Source organism: Scardinius erythrophthalmus (genome assembly GCF_964197995.2).
Source record: "Scardinius erythrophthalmus genome assembly, chromosome: 8".
In the NCBI taxonomy this organism is placed as follows: domain Eukaryota; kingdom Metazoa; phylum Chordata; class Actinopteri; order Cypriniformes; family Leuciscidae; genus Scardinius; species Scardinius erythrophthalmus.
The window spans coordinates 18,715,060-18,733,320 of NC_138228.1; the positions used below are offsets into that span (position 1 = coordinate 18,715,060).

An 18,261-nucleotide genomic window follows, 5' to 3' on the forward strand; every position below is an offset into this window, starting at 1 on the left:
AGTGTTTTATTGAATTGTTTTAGTGTGGTTTTGTTACGTTTCATTATTTGGCTTTGATGTAAGTTTATTTTTCCAGTAGGTTTTTTTTATTTAATTTTAAGTTTATTTTTGACATCAACACAATAAATCTAAGTAAAATATGTTTAGAATATTTTGCTTTGATTGCAGCAGATTTTCTTTGGTATTATGTTTGTAGTTTCTTATTTGTAGATCATCTCTAAACTGCAGTGTTGTTTGGGTCACCAGAACATTCAGAGTCTTCAGATTTGTGTGTGTGTGTGTGTGTGTGTGTGTTGTGCAATTCATTATACACATTTGTGTCCTCATAAACCATATATGGTGTGTGTAATATATATATATATATGTGTGTGTGTTTTATGAGGACACAAATGTGTATAATGAATTGGGAATTACAAATTAAACATAATTTATGAGGACACTTCCTGCGTCCTCATAAACCAAATGGCTTAAAAAAGGGGGTTCAGGTATTTTCTACATTGTGGGGACAAAATTTTTGCAGTGCCAGAAATATTTGATCTTGTGGGGACGTTTTTTGGTCCGCATGAGGAAAATGGCTTATATATACAGAATTATGTTTTTTGAAAATGTAAATGAATATACAATTTGTACAGTATAAAAATCATTATGTCTACGGGAAGGCCCCATAAAACATGGAAACCCTATGTGTGTGTGTGTGTGTTTTGTGTTTACAGTAGGTTACACCCCTGGTTTTTATTGGCTGATAGTTTGTGGGTGAGTCTGTGACATGTTTGGTACTAGGTCACATGCACCGAGGACACAGTCTAAAGTTGCAGATAAACTGCAATACTGTCACACATACTCATTCTGACATCCAAAACATTTATTTCTCCTCTTCGTCTTTCTGTTTTTTTTTGTTTTTTTTTTTTACTTTTGATGTGACTTTGACTTTTTTAACACATTTGGTCATGCTATTATAGAGATGATGGATTAAATAAGGCTCTTAATTAAATGTTATTATTAAATTACCTTGTTAATCCCCGCTGGTAGATATTATAACTACATTATATGGCTCTAAAAAGCATATTTTTCTATTGAAGTCCATGTTTTAAAATTATGTTATAGTAGGTTTAATCTAGTCTAATTCAGTAGCACATAACTGTTTTGCTTAGAGAAGATTTAAAATGTAAAAACATTCCAGTTTATCATTATAACATCCATTTTAATGTATTTCTTTGAGTTTTTCACAGTTTCTGTATAAGTTTGCGCTAACTTTGTGTAATTTTTCAGATCTGCAGGTGGCAGTCTAACCTAAAACTCCTGAATGGATGTTTTGCCATCAGAATAAAGGTACCTACTTAACCATATTTTGGGGGGGAAATTGTACCCAGAAGTACTGTTGGGGAAAGTTACTCTTTTTTTGCATTTCTTTTTCTCATCTGGGCTTAGCTTGTTTGTTTTTTAATAATAACAAAAAAAGTTATATTTTTAAAATTAATAAGCCTCAGGCTGAAGGAAATGCAAATGCATGCCTGTACAGTAGAGGGTGCAGCTTAAACAAACCTTTCTGCCATTCTGAAACACAAATGTTATGTTTATCTAAAGTCATTTTTGCTTTTTAGTATGGTTGAATTGGGTCATCGAATGTCAGCAGCAAAGTCGTCGTTGGTTAATAAAGTAAGTTTAATTGCATAAAGTTTGCATAATATTCTGAGTTTGCACTTCACTGTTTTTATCAGTAGTGGCATGTGCCAGTGGATAGTGGCATGTGTCACTAAAACTTGTGACATTGCCACTGACAATGTTGTGGAGCATGTCGGCGTAAGTTTTTTTTTTTTAAATAAATAAATTAAACTCATTTACAAATCGGCAAATTTTTTAAACATCTAGACTGTTTTTGGCACATCTGTGTTTGAGTGGCATGTACTGTACATGCCACTGAATGTTGTGTAATACCAGTTCTGTTTTATCTTGTTGATCAGCAAACTGCCCATTCTAGGAAACGCATGAAATAAATCTATCATGAGTCACTATACCACATCATCAGTCGCATCCGTTACTGTAAACCATTATTTTTGCATGATGCTGCATGCACAGTGACAGTATAAGTAAGTGTAACACTGGCCAGTGGCTTTTGTGCTTTAAGATGCTATGACAGTTAATGGTAATATCGTTTTTGTTCATTTTGAGGAATACGGAATCTGTTTTTTTTTTTTTTTTTTGTTTTTTTTTGTGCAAGTAAGATGAGTAAATGCAAGCTCACATTTAGTCAAAGCTACAACAACCATCATGTTTACACAGCGCACACAACCTCTCTTCACTTACTACAGATTTCTCTCAACATGGGGACAGGAGAGCTGTTAGTCAAAACATGGGAAAACAAAGTAACTTGTGTTACATATTTAAAAAAGTAACTTAAATTTAAAGGTACAATATGTAAGAATTTTGTAATAAAATATCCAAAAATCACTACAATATCCCAAAAGTTCCCAAAGATTTTTAATTTCAGAGAAATTCCAATTTTAAATTATGGCTCGTCCCTGGTCATTTCCGCATGTCAGTGTAGTAATATCCGCGTTATCCCTGGTTTCCGCTCGCTCTGCCACAGTAACCATGGCGACAGACGTGGACAACTGCGTTTAAGTCTAGCGGCACGCTCACACTGTTGTTGTTTCGTTCAAGCAGAACTAAAACGAGGATCAATATCAGTGTGGCGTTTTCGAGATGCCGAGAGGCGAGAGCTTCGCGTCCGCGACTAACTTTGACTTGACAGAGTCAATGACAGAGGCTCTTGCATGAGACAGGTGAGCAAATGTACATAAAAGTAATCAGTGTTGTATAGCTCAACATGATGAAATGTTAGAATATGATCTGTATGTTATTCTAATGTTGATCTAGCTTACTGCTAGTCTCATACAGCCAACAAACTAACAAATAGAATAACATTATAACTTTCAACACACTCAAATGCAGTTTAGTGTAATAGTGTAGACCAAGTGAAACAGCGATACCTCACAAGTTTAATTCGTCAAATAAACTGACCTTTGTGAGTATTAATTCAGCACTTGCGAGTAATTTGGAAATGTGAATGAAATGTCCTTATTCCTTTATATCCGCGGACTCGTGTGTGGCGCTGATATCTGTCTCTTATTAGCAATCGCACCCTGCTTCATACCACAGTCATGTTAAAAACATCAATGCATTCACTCATCCATAAACATTATTAGATCCTTCGGCATGACGACAAGTTCCATAATCCCGTTTATGTGTCATCAACTTACGCCATTGTTATTGTAAGAGATTATCGACCCCTAGCGGTGAATTTTTTTTTACATATTGTAGCTTTAAAAGCAATGCATTACTAGTTACTTGAAAAAAGTAATTTAATTACATAACTGGCATTACTTATGCGTTCCTCCAACACTGCCCAGAAGTAAAACCTGACAAAGATGTCCTCATATGTAAAAACTACATAAAGTAAATACTTTTTATTTTTTGTAAAAATACAGAAAGTTTTCTGTTAGGGTGTGGGTTAGGGTTAGGTTAGAGTAATTTAAACAGCTGTATTTAAAAACAATAGAAGTCTATGCAATGTCCCTATTTAGATAGCCAAGTAAATGTGTGTGTTTGTGTGTTTGGGTTAACACAAAGAGAATGTTGTAAAGAAGGGGTATCCATTTAAGTAAGAGATATATATTATAAGAACTGTGTCCATTAAGTAAAAAGCAGCATATGTCAAATGGATAAGTCTAAAAACTCATTATTAGTAACCGTAGGCAGACAATATCCAAAAAACTTACTAATTAATTCTTATATTCAGCAAGGATGCATTAAATTGATCAAGTGACAGTAAAGACATTTATAATGTTACAAAAGATTTTCATTCAATTAAGCACGGTCTGTCCAGCAGAGGGAGACTGAGAGCACAAGACCTTCCACATCTTCCTCCTAATTCACTGATCATTATTGGGTCAATGAAATCACCTGTGCCTAGCTAGTAGAGTGTTAACAGGTGTATATTTAAAGACTTGAATTTGCTTGTATTTTAACTCAGTCTTGAAGGTCTCTTGCTTAGCCTATGCTTTTGTGGTTTCCTATTTGGACTACCCTAGAAGACTTTTGCTCAGACCTTTTTGACCGGCTTCTCTGGTAAATGTTGTTTTATGTTATTGGACTATTTTGCCTGCATCATCCAGTGTGGATTTGTACCTTGCTCAACCCAGCACTTATGCTGGATCCTTTGTGTTTGCTCAGGAAGAATACTAAGTAAAGAGTGTTTTTTCCTTCTAAACCTGCCTCTTGTGATTATCTGCCAATTGTGTCCACACTGCCCCATAGAACAGTGGTTAGAACCTTGGGTTTCCAGCAACATACTTGGGTTCAAATCCTGGTCTTGACAACTTTCTTTTTCATCAAAGATTCCTGAAAATAGTATCTACAAATGAATGTTTTTAACATTGATAATAATGAGAAATGTTTATTGAGAAGCAAATCAACATATTAGAATGATTTGTAATGGAGTATTGACTGTTGTATCAGCTTTGCCATCACATGAATAGATGACTTTTTTAAATATATTAAAATAGAAAAAGTTATTTTAATATGTAAAAATATTTTTGAACAAATAAATGCAGCCTTGGTGAGCATAAGAGACTTCTTTCATAAACATTAAAAAATATGAACCCGAACATATCCCACTTATGTCACTCTGACATTGAATGTCACAGTAGAATGATCTGTACTTCTGTGTTTGCGTTCTATCACAGCTGATTTTACCACATGGTTTTAACAAACGAAACAAGCATTTGCATTTGTTTTGTTTATTGACACAGCTAAATCCTATTAAAATACAGCACAGTGACGCACAATATTCAATCATTATACTCTTGTAAAATATTTACACCTCAAAAGCTTTTGTTAACTTAGAATTTAAAAGCATCTCTTCCATTCAAGTCAATGGCATTAAAGAAGGTGATTGATCATGTTGCTTTTAAAGTGCTTTATGTTTAATAGTAGCATTTGACCTAAATGTGAACATGAGGATAGCAAACATTCCACCACTGACGCACTGACAAACTGATGGTGTGTGTGTGTGTATGTGTGTGCACTCTTGTTTGCCCAGAGAGTGTTGTTTAAAGTTGTCATCCATGACTAAAGTTGTCATCGTCATCCAGACTGGCATGTGCAATGTACGTGATTAGACGCCGTCGAAAGTTTGAGAGCTTTATGGATGAAGATTTGACGTTTTAAAAGTTTAAATTGGAATATACAGAGGTGTCCCAAAAGGTATGCGGACACTTAAAGCAGCTATGTGTAATTTTTCGAAGTGAAATACTTTCTCAAGTCCTAGTGCAGAGACGGCTATAAGTAAGAGTTTTATTTCCAGGAAGAGTGTAAACAGTGTGGGTCTGTGACGCTTGTAGCATAACTCTGTTGGTTTGAGCAGCCCAACACGTTGACATTGACTCAACCAATGGTGTGAGTTTGGTTCTGTTTGTTCAACTAATGTCACTGTGACACGACCAATAATCATCGACCATTACATGTCACATAGGTGATCAGGTTTGGGACATTATGGTGACTAAAAAATTATTTAAAACCTAACTGTCTTTTGTGCTTGTGCTATCTTTCTTTTAAATAAATACCACTTGGTTTGATATTGTATCTAATGTAGTGAAACCCATAGATATTTAAGCATAGATTAAGTGTTCAAATACGGGATGTTTTCTCTTAAGATGCTCACGTTGAAGCTCTGTTCGGCTTTAGTTGGCTCAGTCAAGGGCGATTTGTCTCACAGAGAAAGAGATGACAATCTTCTCAAACAGTGTGGGATTCCTGTAAAGACAATGAAGGTGCAAATCGCTTCATTACATTAGGGCATAAATTATAAAAGTGGGAAATAATAACTTAGCGGCAAACATTAAGACTTTCTCTTAATAAGAGAATACAACATTATTCTCTTCCCTGAGGTCCACCAGTTTTCTGTTGGCTGCTCCATCAGAAACGGCCTCTTTACAAAGTTGCACTACTTTAAGACATTAATGAGATTCACTAAACAATCTGTGCTGAAATGTGCCACTCAAAATGTTCAATTAAGACTGAAATGATCAAGGACAATGTTAAAAAAAAAAAGTCACTCTTTTCTTGAGATCCTTCAGACTTATTTGCAGAGCAGTTTGTCAAACTTTCCCTCGTTTTACACTTATCGTTAGGTTTTTAGGAGTAGTAGTGATGTAGTTTCTTACATCCCCTTATTACTCCTTATGAATGGCCAGGCCAAGTTTCTGAACATTACATAGACGTTTGCATGTAAATGTTGGTGATCATACTGTATGTTATTGTTAGTTTTCATCTAGATGACATGAGAGTTTAGAACGAGTCATTTTTGCGGCTCAGTTTCAATACATGCTTTCTTTTGGGGAGGAAGTTTTGAGTTCTGAAACTACATAGTACATTGAACTGTTTTATTTCAAGAGCTCAAGAGAATTTGAATTCTCATGACAGGACAGGACCACCGTAAACTGATTACTCCAGTTGTTGAGTTTGTTGCCCGCTGGTGTCTGTTGGCTTCTGTTGTCACATTTTTGGAAAGATTTTTAGTGTGTGGTCAGTCATAGTCTTATCCATAACTATGTGGACTTCTGGGATTGATTGGTGACTCTTGCCGTCCGCTTTGGCTGTTCAGTTGGTAGAGACGGTGGCCGAGGTTCTGTACCTGGCAAGTGCCGAGAACGCATCCCACACGCATCAGCTTTCCCTGCTGGTGACTGCGTGACCCTCTGAGGACATGCCGACGCTCCCGGAAATGTCCCTGAGCGCTGCTGTTTTGATTGGCCGGTGTGTTGGTCTGTCTCGACGGGGGTCCTTTATGCAGGAGGGCCCTCCAGACCGCACGGCGCTCTCTTGCCCCGGCATTTGAAGCTATTGAAGGAATAGTGATGGTTTCCTTGGCGATGCCACCTCCTGATTTTGGAAGCTTCCCAGGCTTACTTGGAAAACTCAATCTGGTGAGAGAAAGAGAAATTATTTGGTTGACCACCAGTGGAGCACATGGTTGACCAAATCTTTTTAAATACATAATTCAGACATTCGTAGTTTGAGCATCACTTTAGTGTTAAATTAGAGGCTTGGCAGCATTAAGACCATTTTAGGTGCAGTATTTGAAGCCTGTTATTAATTGAGTGTTTCTCTGGCTGTAGTCCAAGTTATCTGTGGCATGCACTAATTCCCTCACTCTAGGACACACACTCCTTCACGTGCTACTCTTCCCTGTCTTCTGTCTGGCTCACAGCAGACATTCAGAGCATTCGTTGTTTTTTTGTTGGAATATCAGTAAAATCTGAGAAACGAGAAGGATGGGTTGAAAATGAATAGACTGAGGATCGTTCCACGTGATTTTATGCACTGTCATGATGGAATTTTGGGCACTATATTTGCTATTAATTTTCTTATTTTAAGTTTTCTTATCTTAGTTTATCCTTTCTGTGTCATTAGCAGCCTACATTGGTAACACTTTATTTTAAAGTGACGTAGTTACACGTTACTACATGCACTTACTATAGTACTAACAGTAAATTATGCATAATTACAAGTAACCAACCTTAAACCAAACCCTAATCATAACAATGTAATTACTGTACGTTACCTTTATTAAAATAAAGTGTAACCTATTTTTTTTTTTCCTCTAAATGGATTTTCCAAACATCTGCCGTTGTTCAGCCAGACAGGTAATCCCATTGGTATTGGTTGAGCCAGACACTCGCATGTCGGGTTGTTCAAATGAACCAATGTTTTAAAAGCGTCTCAGAGCCACAATGTTTTCATTGTTTGGAAAGTCAGGTCTTTTAAGAATGGATTACTTATTTGAAAAAATAAATAAACTGGCATCAATACCTTTCATGCCACCCAGTTTTACATGTCTGCCAAATTTGCAGATGAATGCGATTTTCTATTTAGGAAATGTTTGATTCAGTTTTCCTGAATGATTACAGTGTGTGTGTGTGTGTGTATGTATATATATATATATATATATATATATATATATATATATATATATATATATATATATATATATATATATATATATATATATATATATATATATATATATATATATATATATATATATATATATATTTTTATATTTGTATCCTTTTAGATTATTTTTTTTATATGGTTTATATATAGTTTATAATATTATTGTTTTATGCTGCTAAACAAACCTTACTAAGCATGTATGTATGTATGTATGTATGTATGTGTAATTTTCACTGGGTGTTATAGGCTGTGAGTCAGTTTATGTTGTGCATTAGTGGGGGATATAGGGCAATACTTTACTCTTAAATTGTAATCCTAATCAGCATGTTTCTGAACAGCATTAGTCTTGACTGGCAGTAATATAACACACACATGTACAGAATCGCTTGTTTCGATCACTGTGTCTCTCAGCAGTTTCCGGTTATAAGGAGCATTTAGTGTAAACCTTCGTTTAGCTCTTGGTTTGAGGCACTGATCTATATAATGTCATTATATACATCAGTGGTTTGAGGTCTATAATACTATACCTGTTAGATTTCTGTACACTAAGAAATTACTTAAAGAAATTAATACTTTTATAGTTTTATAGTTTTATTCAACAAGTTTGTGTATCAAGGTTTCTACAAAAATATTATGCAGAACAACTGTTTTCAACATTTCTGACACAAAATTAAAATTGTAAAAGATAATTGCGACTTTTTATCTCACAATTGCGAGTTTATATCGCGCAATTCTGAGAAATAAAGTCAGAATTGTGAGATGTAAAGTCGCAATTGCGTGTTAAAGTCTGAATTGCGAGATATAAGATCAAATTTGCGTTAAGTCAGAATTATCAGAGTCAGAATATATCTCGCAATTCTGACTTTATAATGCAAATTTGAGTTTATATCTCACAATTCTGACTTTATAACATGCAATTGCAACTTTATATCATGCAATTCTCACTTTAACACATGTAAACAGAACTCGCAATTGTGAAAGGAAAAAAGTCTGAATTGTGAGATAAAATCGCAATTACCTTTTTTTATTTTTTATTCTGTGGTGGAAACAAGCTTCCAACATATGTAATAATAATACATGTTTTTGAGTTGCAAACCAGCATATTAGAATGATTTCTAAAAGATCATGTGACACTGAAGACTGGAGTAATGATGCTGAAAATTCAGCTTTGCATCACAGGAATAAATTACAATTTAAAATATATTAAAATAGAGCAGTTCTTTCAATTTGTAATAACATTTGATAATATCACATTTTTACTGCAATTTTGATCATTTTAACTGTAGTGTAATACTAATGAAATACTAGCAATTTATGTGTTGGAATGTGTAAGACTGAAAATACTGGTTGAGGCCCTGGTCTGAGACAAAGGGCTAATTACCATTTGACCTCCCCCATACGACCTCACTTCCGCAAACTACTAAGAACTCACACAAGAATATGGTTTAATGTGAATGTTTATCATTGACTGTTGTGTTTTTGGTGTCATTTGAAATGTCTCAAAGTGAGTGGTACAGATATCTCATATCCAGATAGATAAAATAAAAGGTAATTAGGTTTTAAGAGTTTATGGATAACTGACTTACAAAGGAAGGTGGTCTCTCAAGCAAATGGTCATCCACCCCCATGAAGGTGCGACCACTGCATGCAAATTTCTTTTGTTAGCACATGTTTCCATGTGAAAGAGGTCTGACTATTTAATGAGATGCAGCAGAGAGTTCGGGGCCTTTTCTGTACTTCAGATCGGTCCGTTAGGTTGAGAGATATAGATCTCTCAGCCTCACGTATTTCTTAATGTTGGGTTTGCATCTTCTCTCTATTCCAGAGCATTTGATGTTTTGTATCGATTATCTTTGAATTGATTATGAAATTGGCATGATACATTTACCTGACATAATAAATTGTTACATTTGATTATTCTGACTGACTTTGATATTATTTTCATTGAAGAGTTAAACGGAATAGTCAAACATTCGCTCACTTTTAGTGAGGCACAGATATTAAAACCTTTCATTTATGGAGTCAGATGAAATAAACGAGTAAATATATGATTAATATATTACAAATTTAACCAACCAATTCTTTGCATGAGTGAGGACAGAACACGTGAGACCTTCCCCGTGTATTGGCGAACCGGCAGATTGGACCAATATAGCGGGCTTTACAAATGTTAGAAAACAGAGCTCATGTATAAAGAATATTTTAGGTGCCAAATGGTGTAGTTATAATATCTACCAGCAAGGGCTAATGGGAAGATGCTGACTAGCTAAACTTGGGTTAAAGGGTTACTTCAGGATTTAGCATTAAGCTTTGTATTAGTAGAAAACCTGTAGTATTTTCGAATTACCATGCTTTCCCCCCTCATATCCCCCTGAGAGGAGAGATTTATGTATTTTTTGTCTGGAAAAAATCCTCCGATGACGCAAAAATCGTCATTTTGCGTCATCGGAGGATTTTCTGGCCAGAGGCTAAAGACTACAGCCAGTAGATGGCGTTGTTCCGCATGTTTTCAACCCGCCCATACAGGGTGGGATCTCACTCACAGAATGTACACAGTATCAGCCGTCTTTCTTTGGAAGCTAAGCTAGCATGCTCTTGTTCTGTGGAGAAAGCTGAATAATAGGAGAAAGCTGAGTAAGTAGGGGTTACCATCTTCCTTTTCCCGGACTTGTCCGGCGGGCGAGACTGTTAAAAATGTCCGGGATTCGGCTTTTGCGTTCTACGGTCGCCATTCATTGTTTACATGCACACCTCTCGTTTCAATCTAACTGAATTAATTCCGATCGGTGAATCTGACTGTAGTGTTTACATGGACGCTAAACAAGTGCGTTTGATGCGGTTGATGTGCGTTTTAACATTGCTAAGAAAATTCCCGCTCCTCCGTGAGAGATGCGTTCTCCCGCGGCCGTCAGCCTCGTCCTGCTCGCCACAGTAAACATGATGAATGGCGACTGTAGAACGCAAAAGCCGAATCCCGGACATTTTGGGTCTCTAAATCCCTGGCAAACTCATCACTTAGGCTAGCCTTGTTGTTTTCAACTGTGCTCTCTAACCGGTAGGCGTGGCCTCCTAAGGCAGCGAAGCAAGTGCATTCTGGGAGTTGTTGTCTTTCATCCACATAAGCCAAAAATACATTTTCTGGCTTTTCTCAGTCTAGAAAGCTCCAAATTCAAAAATTTCTCCACATTTCTTCTACTTAAATGACATATTTTAAATACACATTCATCTTCCCAGAGGTGAAGTATCCCTTTAAGTGTAATTGTATATAATTGGGAAATAAATAATTTATTGCAAGATTTAAATTCTCTTCTATCGCAGGAGCGCTACTGCGGGCAGTGCCTGAATAGCTGGCGTTTTCATTCTATCAGTCATTCTATCATTCTGTCTGTCTGTCTGTCTGTCTGTCTGTCTGTCTGTCTGTCCAGCTATCTATTGTTCTGTATGTCTGTCATTCTATCAATCATTCTGTCTGACTGTCTCTCTCTATCTGTCTGTTGTTCTATTAGTCTGATTTTTATTAATGTCTGTCTGATCAAATCTACTTTGCATTCCTGTCATTCTATCTATCTGTCGTCTATCATTCTCTCTCTCTCTGTCTGTCTGTCTGTCTATCATTCATCTGTCTGTTGTTCAATCAGTCATTCTTTGTCTGCTAATCATTCTATCTTTCTTTCCACCATTCTGTCTGTTGTTCTATCTGTCTGTCTGTCCGTCTGTCCAGCTATCTATTGTTCTGTATGTCTGTCGCTCTATCAGTCGTTCTGTCCGTCTGTCTCTCTCTCTCTATCTGTCTATCTGTTTGTTGTTCTATCTGATTTTTTCTATTTTATTTCTTTTAGTTCTTTCCAAAACTCCTTTTTAAATCTGAAAATTCAATTTCAAACTTCGAAATGAATTCAAATTTAGGAATTCAAAGACATTCTCAATTACATACTGAATGGCGCACAACCCAGCTGGTGGCAACTTTTGCACAGGTAAGCATTATTCACATTTCAAATTCTTATTCAATTAGTAATTAGTTTACTTTGCATTATCGTGATGAAATCAGCTTCTTATCTTAATTTGTTTAACATCCTTTCTTGCAGTTGCCCATGATTAAATAGGAAAATCCTCTGCTGCATCATAAAGATCTTCTGAATAGAAATCGGTCCAGAGAGCCGCAGCCTAGCACCGTTACTCAATCACCCTGTCCCAGCATAAGCCCTTCTAAGCCTCTGCCCAAAGCTAAAGTCCTACTGTTTCACTGCTCCATTCATACACTTCAGTCTCAGGTGCTAAATTACACACACACACACACACACACACACACACACACACACACACACACACACACACACACACACGGGTCTGTGACTATGGAAGACAGCTGGGTGAAGTGTCTCTTGGATTATAGAGGAGAGACAGAGGAAGAAGAGGAGATGTATTGTGTGGTTTTATTCTGCTTTGTGGAAGACTAGAAGGAGGAAGTCTGAAAGTTTTAGGTTGAGAAAGAGATTGAGAAGCGTTCCCACGTTAGTGCCCCGCATGGGGTCTGCGAGAGATGTTATCATGCACAAATATCCATCTTAATCTAACAAACTGTTAAGAATGATGTTGCAATCCACTCGCTGAGAGGCATATTTTTAAAAACAGAACCAGAGTGGCTAATTTGGGGAAAAACTGCTTAAACCCACCTTACGTAAATTCATTATGCCCTTGTGTGAGTGTGTGACTAAAAGAGGATTTAATTTCCAGTTGAACATTAAAGTCTTAAATCACTGTTTGTTTGTGACCTCACACGGTCTGTATGACCTTTTCTCACATTAGGCACACACTGCGTGTTCACATTTATTAAGCTGTAAGCTTGTTTCACTTTTGAAGGCCACAGTGGAGTAAACTGCCTCATCCCACCAGGAGGAAGCAATACAATTCTGTATTATTTTAAGGCCAGACAAGTAGGTTGTTGAGGTTTGGTTTGTAGGGAAGGACTACACGCCTGCGCACATATATTCAAACGCGCATACCTATAGACTGAACTCGTAGTACGCATGTGCACGCCGTCAGCGTTCTCACAGGTTCTCGTTTTTAAAGTTTGCGTAGAGAGAACTTAGAGTTTTCTGTTAAAACGGTGTCGTGTTAGCGGCCAATACATCTCAATACAAGCCAATACATCTCTGTTACTTTAATTTCCTATTATCACTGTAAAGCCACTTTGGAACAATCTATATTGTTAAAGCAACAACATGTAACTTTTCAACCTTCATAATATATTTCCAAGACCCTTGTGATAGTACATCGACTTACAATCGGTTGAATGAGACGTCTGCCAGAGCCTGACGGGGTCTGTATCGCTTTTACTGGCACTATGTAACTTCGGGGTGCGGGTAGTAACCAGCGCTCAAAAAGAACTACAAAATTCGACTGCTTTACGGCATACGTCACTTTGCCCACCACTTCCTCAAATGTGGCCAACCAGCGCGTTTGTTTTCGTACGTCTGTTTTCGTCATGGCTGAAGCAGCAGCGAAACGTAAGAAGTCCAAGGTTTTGTCGGAGTAGAGTCGAAAGAGGAAAAGGGAGAGTGATAAACTGAAAGGCAGGACGAGGATCAATATGGGTCGAGCGTTTGCTCGCTGGCGTGAGCTTATGGAGGAGGAGAGTTACCAGACCGATGCTGACTTGGCCGTCATGCTGTTGAACTAGTAAGTAACTGTAAATTGCTTGCATACTATCTTTAGTTTTTCTAATCTGTTGTCTGCCTGGCTACGTTATGGAAACTATCTGGTCCTCCATTTATTTATCTTCATGAATCAGCTAGTAGATGAGCGAATTATCAATCTGGTAGCTAGTAAACACTAACATGGTAGTTTTAGATGGTTAGGATGCTATCGCTATCATTTTCGTTCAGATTTGAGCATTGCAATCGACATGCAAATCGCAAATGTTTGAGTTAAAATGTTTAGTCTACTAAACATGTATAAATTATGAAAGGGGGAAGATTAATAATATTATCATTGCCCATATGAAAAAAAACCTGCATGCTTCATTTTACGACAGCGGTAATGGACAATTCCGCTTCCAACCTGTAGGGCGACCGCAGAGGAAAAGTTCCATGTTGTTGCTTTAAAAGCGCTATATAAATGAAGATGACTTGACTTGACTTGAGGGGGCACCACTGAGACTGTGTTCAATTAGGCTTTAAGAGTGGCATTAATTACAAAACCCAAACCAATAGGTGAAGTGGCCCCCAAAAAGTACTTGCAAACTAAATGACACCATTAAATATAACCAAGTAACACCTGTTAACAAATATGTTAAAGCTTTTTTGGAATCGAAACATTTTAGCTAATACTTTAAGTTACTGTGTTGTAGTGCTTTTTAGTGGATGTATGAAGTCAGTTCCTCTAACAAAAAAAAACAAAAAAAAACAAAGCAAAAAGTCAGTATCTAAATACTCGGTGTGTCGAGTTTGCAGAATCTCTATTATTATGTCTGTTGTTTTATCGTTTAAAACCTAATAAACTTTATTTTGTTAAATGGTTTTTTTTGTGGAAAGTGTGCACTTTAAAATGAATGCCACTTGATATTTTAACACAATTTAGAAATAATGCAACACTTTAGGAGGTATGTGGATTGTGTTGAAGGATCTTTCATGTTGCAAATCAGAGTTAGGAATAACCCGATCCATATCATGACTAAGCAGTCACGATGGGGAAATCTGAGAAACTACGTTACAGGTGGCACGTCTCTCTTAAGCTCTCTGTGCCAAATGCAGACAGTCAAGTGACACATACTATCTCATAGAGAACTACAGGTCACACCCGTACACACACACACACGCACTCACACACATGTGGCAAGCCATTTTAACATCCATTCTTTAAAATTAACAATTTATTTAGTACCAATATAAATGTGACTATTCAATTACTCACTTTTTCTTATTCATTATATACTCTTAACTACCTAATATACTAGTCACTATCTCAGTAGCAAACACTGAAAAAAAAATGGTTTAACTTAAAAAAGTAAGTTACTTGGTTATCTTAACTCAATTTTTTTATGTCAATGAACTCAACATTTGTATACAATAAAAGTCAAAATATTATGTTATCTGGACCACATTATCTAAGTTGGTGTGTCCAAAGTAAAATGTTGCGATAACAAATTGTGAAAATATTTTTTACAGTGTATATAGGAATAGTATTCGGCTTTTTTCTTATGGGACACAAAACATTTTGTAATAGGGCTACTAGTTACAAGTTGCTTTCTATAATTTTTATAGAAGTAGTGAAATTGAAGGAAAAAAATAAAGCAAGCAATTAAAAATAAGCATGACTAATACATATGCTAGATTATGAATGTTAAAATGGCTTGCCATGACATTACATAGATTGCTAAAGTTAAAGTTTAGCAATCTATGTTACCTCTACATTTTCTATTTATAGGCAATACCATTACTGGTAAGAGTGAAGTATATTTTGATAACATTTTAATGTGAACTAATGAATACACCTTCAAGTTAATTTCACCATTAACTAATATATTTTTAAAATCAAAAATTGTGTCTGTTAACCTTAGTTAATGCCCTCTGAACTTACATGAACAATTGTGTTTTATTAAAGATTAAATTATTTAAAAATATTGCTCATCGTACGTTCATTTTTGGTAATCAACGTAAACAGCGTTACATTTGCGCGCACGAGCACTAAACGAACTTTTCTTAACTTTGGATATTAAACCTTTCTTAATCACGATATTAAACACCCAGGAAATGGAGTACTATAATATTAACAGCATGGTGTCTTGATTATGAGGATGATGATGGCATCATCACAGGTGACCGGGCGGCGCCGGTGTCCCGCGCGTCTCTCACCTGTTGCGCAGCGGCAGCGCCAGTGTTTGCAGAGGCAGCAGAAACACACACACGAGCAGCAGTGTTTTCATGATAGGAGTGTGTTGTCCTCTTCAGTCCGACTCGATGATGTTCCTCAGCTCTTATAGAGACGTGCTGCTGGCTGTGGAGGAGAACAGACAAGACAGTCATTTAGGATACTTACGAAGTTCGTCAGATCAGTAAAATGATCTATATTTGGTAAAAAGTTACATTTAAACAGAGAAGAAGCTTATTAACTCCCTACTTTAATAGACACATTAATATGGGGAGATATCCCGTTCATTTCTCATGATCACACGCGGTGTGTGAGACTGTTGAGATCGCGTCCTGTGGGTGAAGGACTTTGATTGATGTGGCTGGAGAAAGTCTCAGGACTGGCTCATGGATGGAGCAGATTCTTAAATACTGAGAGGGAGGAGACACGGGACAACTGAAACTCCACATGCGGTTCAGCCTTAGTTACCATTTAATATGATCTCTAGCCACCAGTTCATTTCGCATCGCATCACTGCAATAAACTGTGTTTTCTATAAATATTTCCATATGCCGCGCTTGTCATGCTTTTAAGAGCACACCCTTCAGTGTTTTCTGTGTAATCAAAATGGGGGTGTGGCCAATATGCTAATATGATTTAATATGTAGGCTATAACGGTATTGATACAGTGTATTGTATTGTTTTCTCATTTAAAACATATGTAGGCTACATATACTCGGTATTAACTCTATAATAGCTTTTAATATTTATATTACTAGTTCTTTTAACAGTGTTACTTTTCTTGATATTTATTTAAATCTTAAAACTATGGTGAGCTTGTTGAAGAGTAAAATGCTGAGCTTGTTGAAGAGTAAAATGCTGAATAAAATGTATCTAAATAGTTTATAAATATATGACTTATATTAATAAATTATGGTTGTATATATATTATATTATACATACATATATATATATATGATACATATTAAATATAATATATTATCATATATATATATATATATATATATATATATATATAGTAAAGGATAAAACGAAGAGGTCTGATGAAGAGCCTACATGCTCGAAACGTTACCACCTGTGTGTGAGTTTATTATTACATTTTTCACATTTTTGGAGTCATGGTCTGCCGACTTTTTTTCTTTTTCTATATAGTATAGGATAAAATGTATAGTTATTTGTATAATTTGCCATATTGTTAATGCACAAAACAGTGCAATATTTAATAAAGAAATATATATATTAAATATATAAATCATAAAGAAATATATTACTAAAATAAATATGTATTAAATATATTTAATATTTATTTATTTAGCTGGATTTTGGGAGTGTGTGTGTATATGTATATAATATGTTATCAGCAAAGTGTGTAATCCGGCATTCTATAGAATGCCTAGGTAATGTATAGAATTAGGTAATGTATTTTTTGCAAAAAATATCAGGAATTCTATACATTGCCTAGGAATACAATACCGGGATTTCACACTTTGCCAGTAACACATATATATATGGAAGGATTTGACTTTTAAAATTTGTTCTTTTTTCTTTTGCAAGTAAATTGAATTATAGGAACATAAGGCTCTGGAACACTAGTTCATGAGGGAAATATTGTTTCTAAATGTTGAAGTGTTTAGCTTCAAGCCTTTATACTGTGTCATGATATAAAAATATAATTGTGCTGTCAGGTGTGACATAGTGGCTCATTTTAAAGGTCAGAGACAATATAAGAAGTGCGTGTGTTTGGTTTAATCGAGCTCACTGTGTCCTGTGCCCTTTTAAAGAGGATTTTAGACAGCATTAACAACAGGTCGGTTAATGTTAATGAGAGTCAGTCTGAGACCCCGTGTGTGTGTGTGTGTGTGTGTGTGTGTGTGTGTGTGTGTGTGTGTGTGTGTGTGTGTGTGTGTGTGTGTGTGTGTGTGTGTGTGTGTGTGTGTGTGTGTGTGTGTGTGTGTGTGAGTGAGAGAGAGAGAGATTTACTGATGCTAGTGTGTTTTGTGGTCTTTGTTGTCGATATATACTACAGATTTGTTGTTTAAGGTCATTTTATTGTTAAACCTTGACCTTAGTGTGATTTTAGAAGCAATACCATTGTCTAAATTGTATAACAGCACTAAAGTTTTTTTGCATTGTTTTTTTTATAATGCAGTGTTATAAAGGTCAGGTTTGTTTTTATGCCAGTGTGTTAAGAGGCACACATGTCTGTGTGTTTAAGAGCTTAGATGTTTATTACATCTCAGTATCATAAATGATGTCATAAACTTTGGGTGTCTCATTATTTGGAAAAGTTGCTTTATCAGCCTAATGTAAATAGATGAATTATGTTTCTTCTGTGTTTTTTTGTTTTGTTTTTTGCATGACTTTTGTGTCTTTTAT

General features: G+C 36.0%; 1 protein-coding gene across 1 annotated transcript; it reads right to left on the minus strand.

The window, feature by feature from the left end:
• Positions 1–6,598: 6,598 nt before the first annotated feature.
• Positions 6,599–15,940, minus strand: adm2b (adrenomedullin 2b; the record flags this gene model as incomplete). The annotated part of the gene is made up of 2 exons (XM_081372348.1): positions 6,599–6,983; positions 15,870–15,940. 2 exons carry the CDS (start codon positions 15,938–15,940, stop codon positions 6,599–6,601), a joined length of 456 nt encoding a protein of 151 aa, XP_081228474.1.
• Between the last annotated feature and the right edge of the window lie 2,321 nt (positions 15,941–18,261).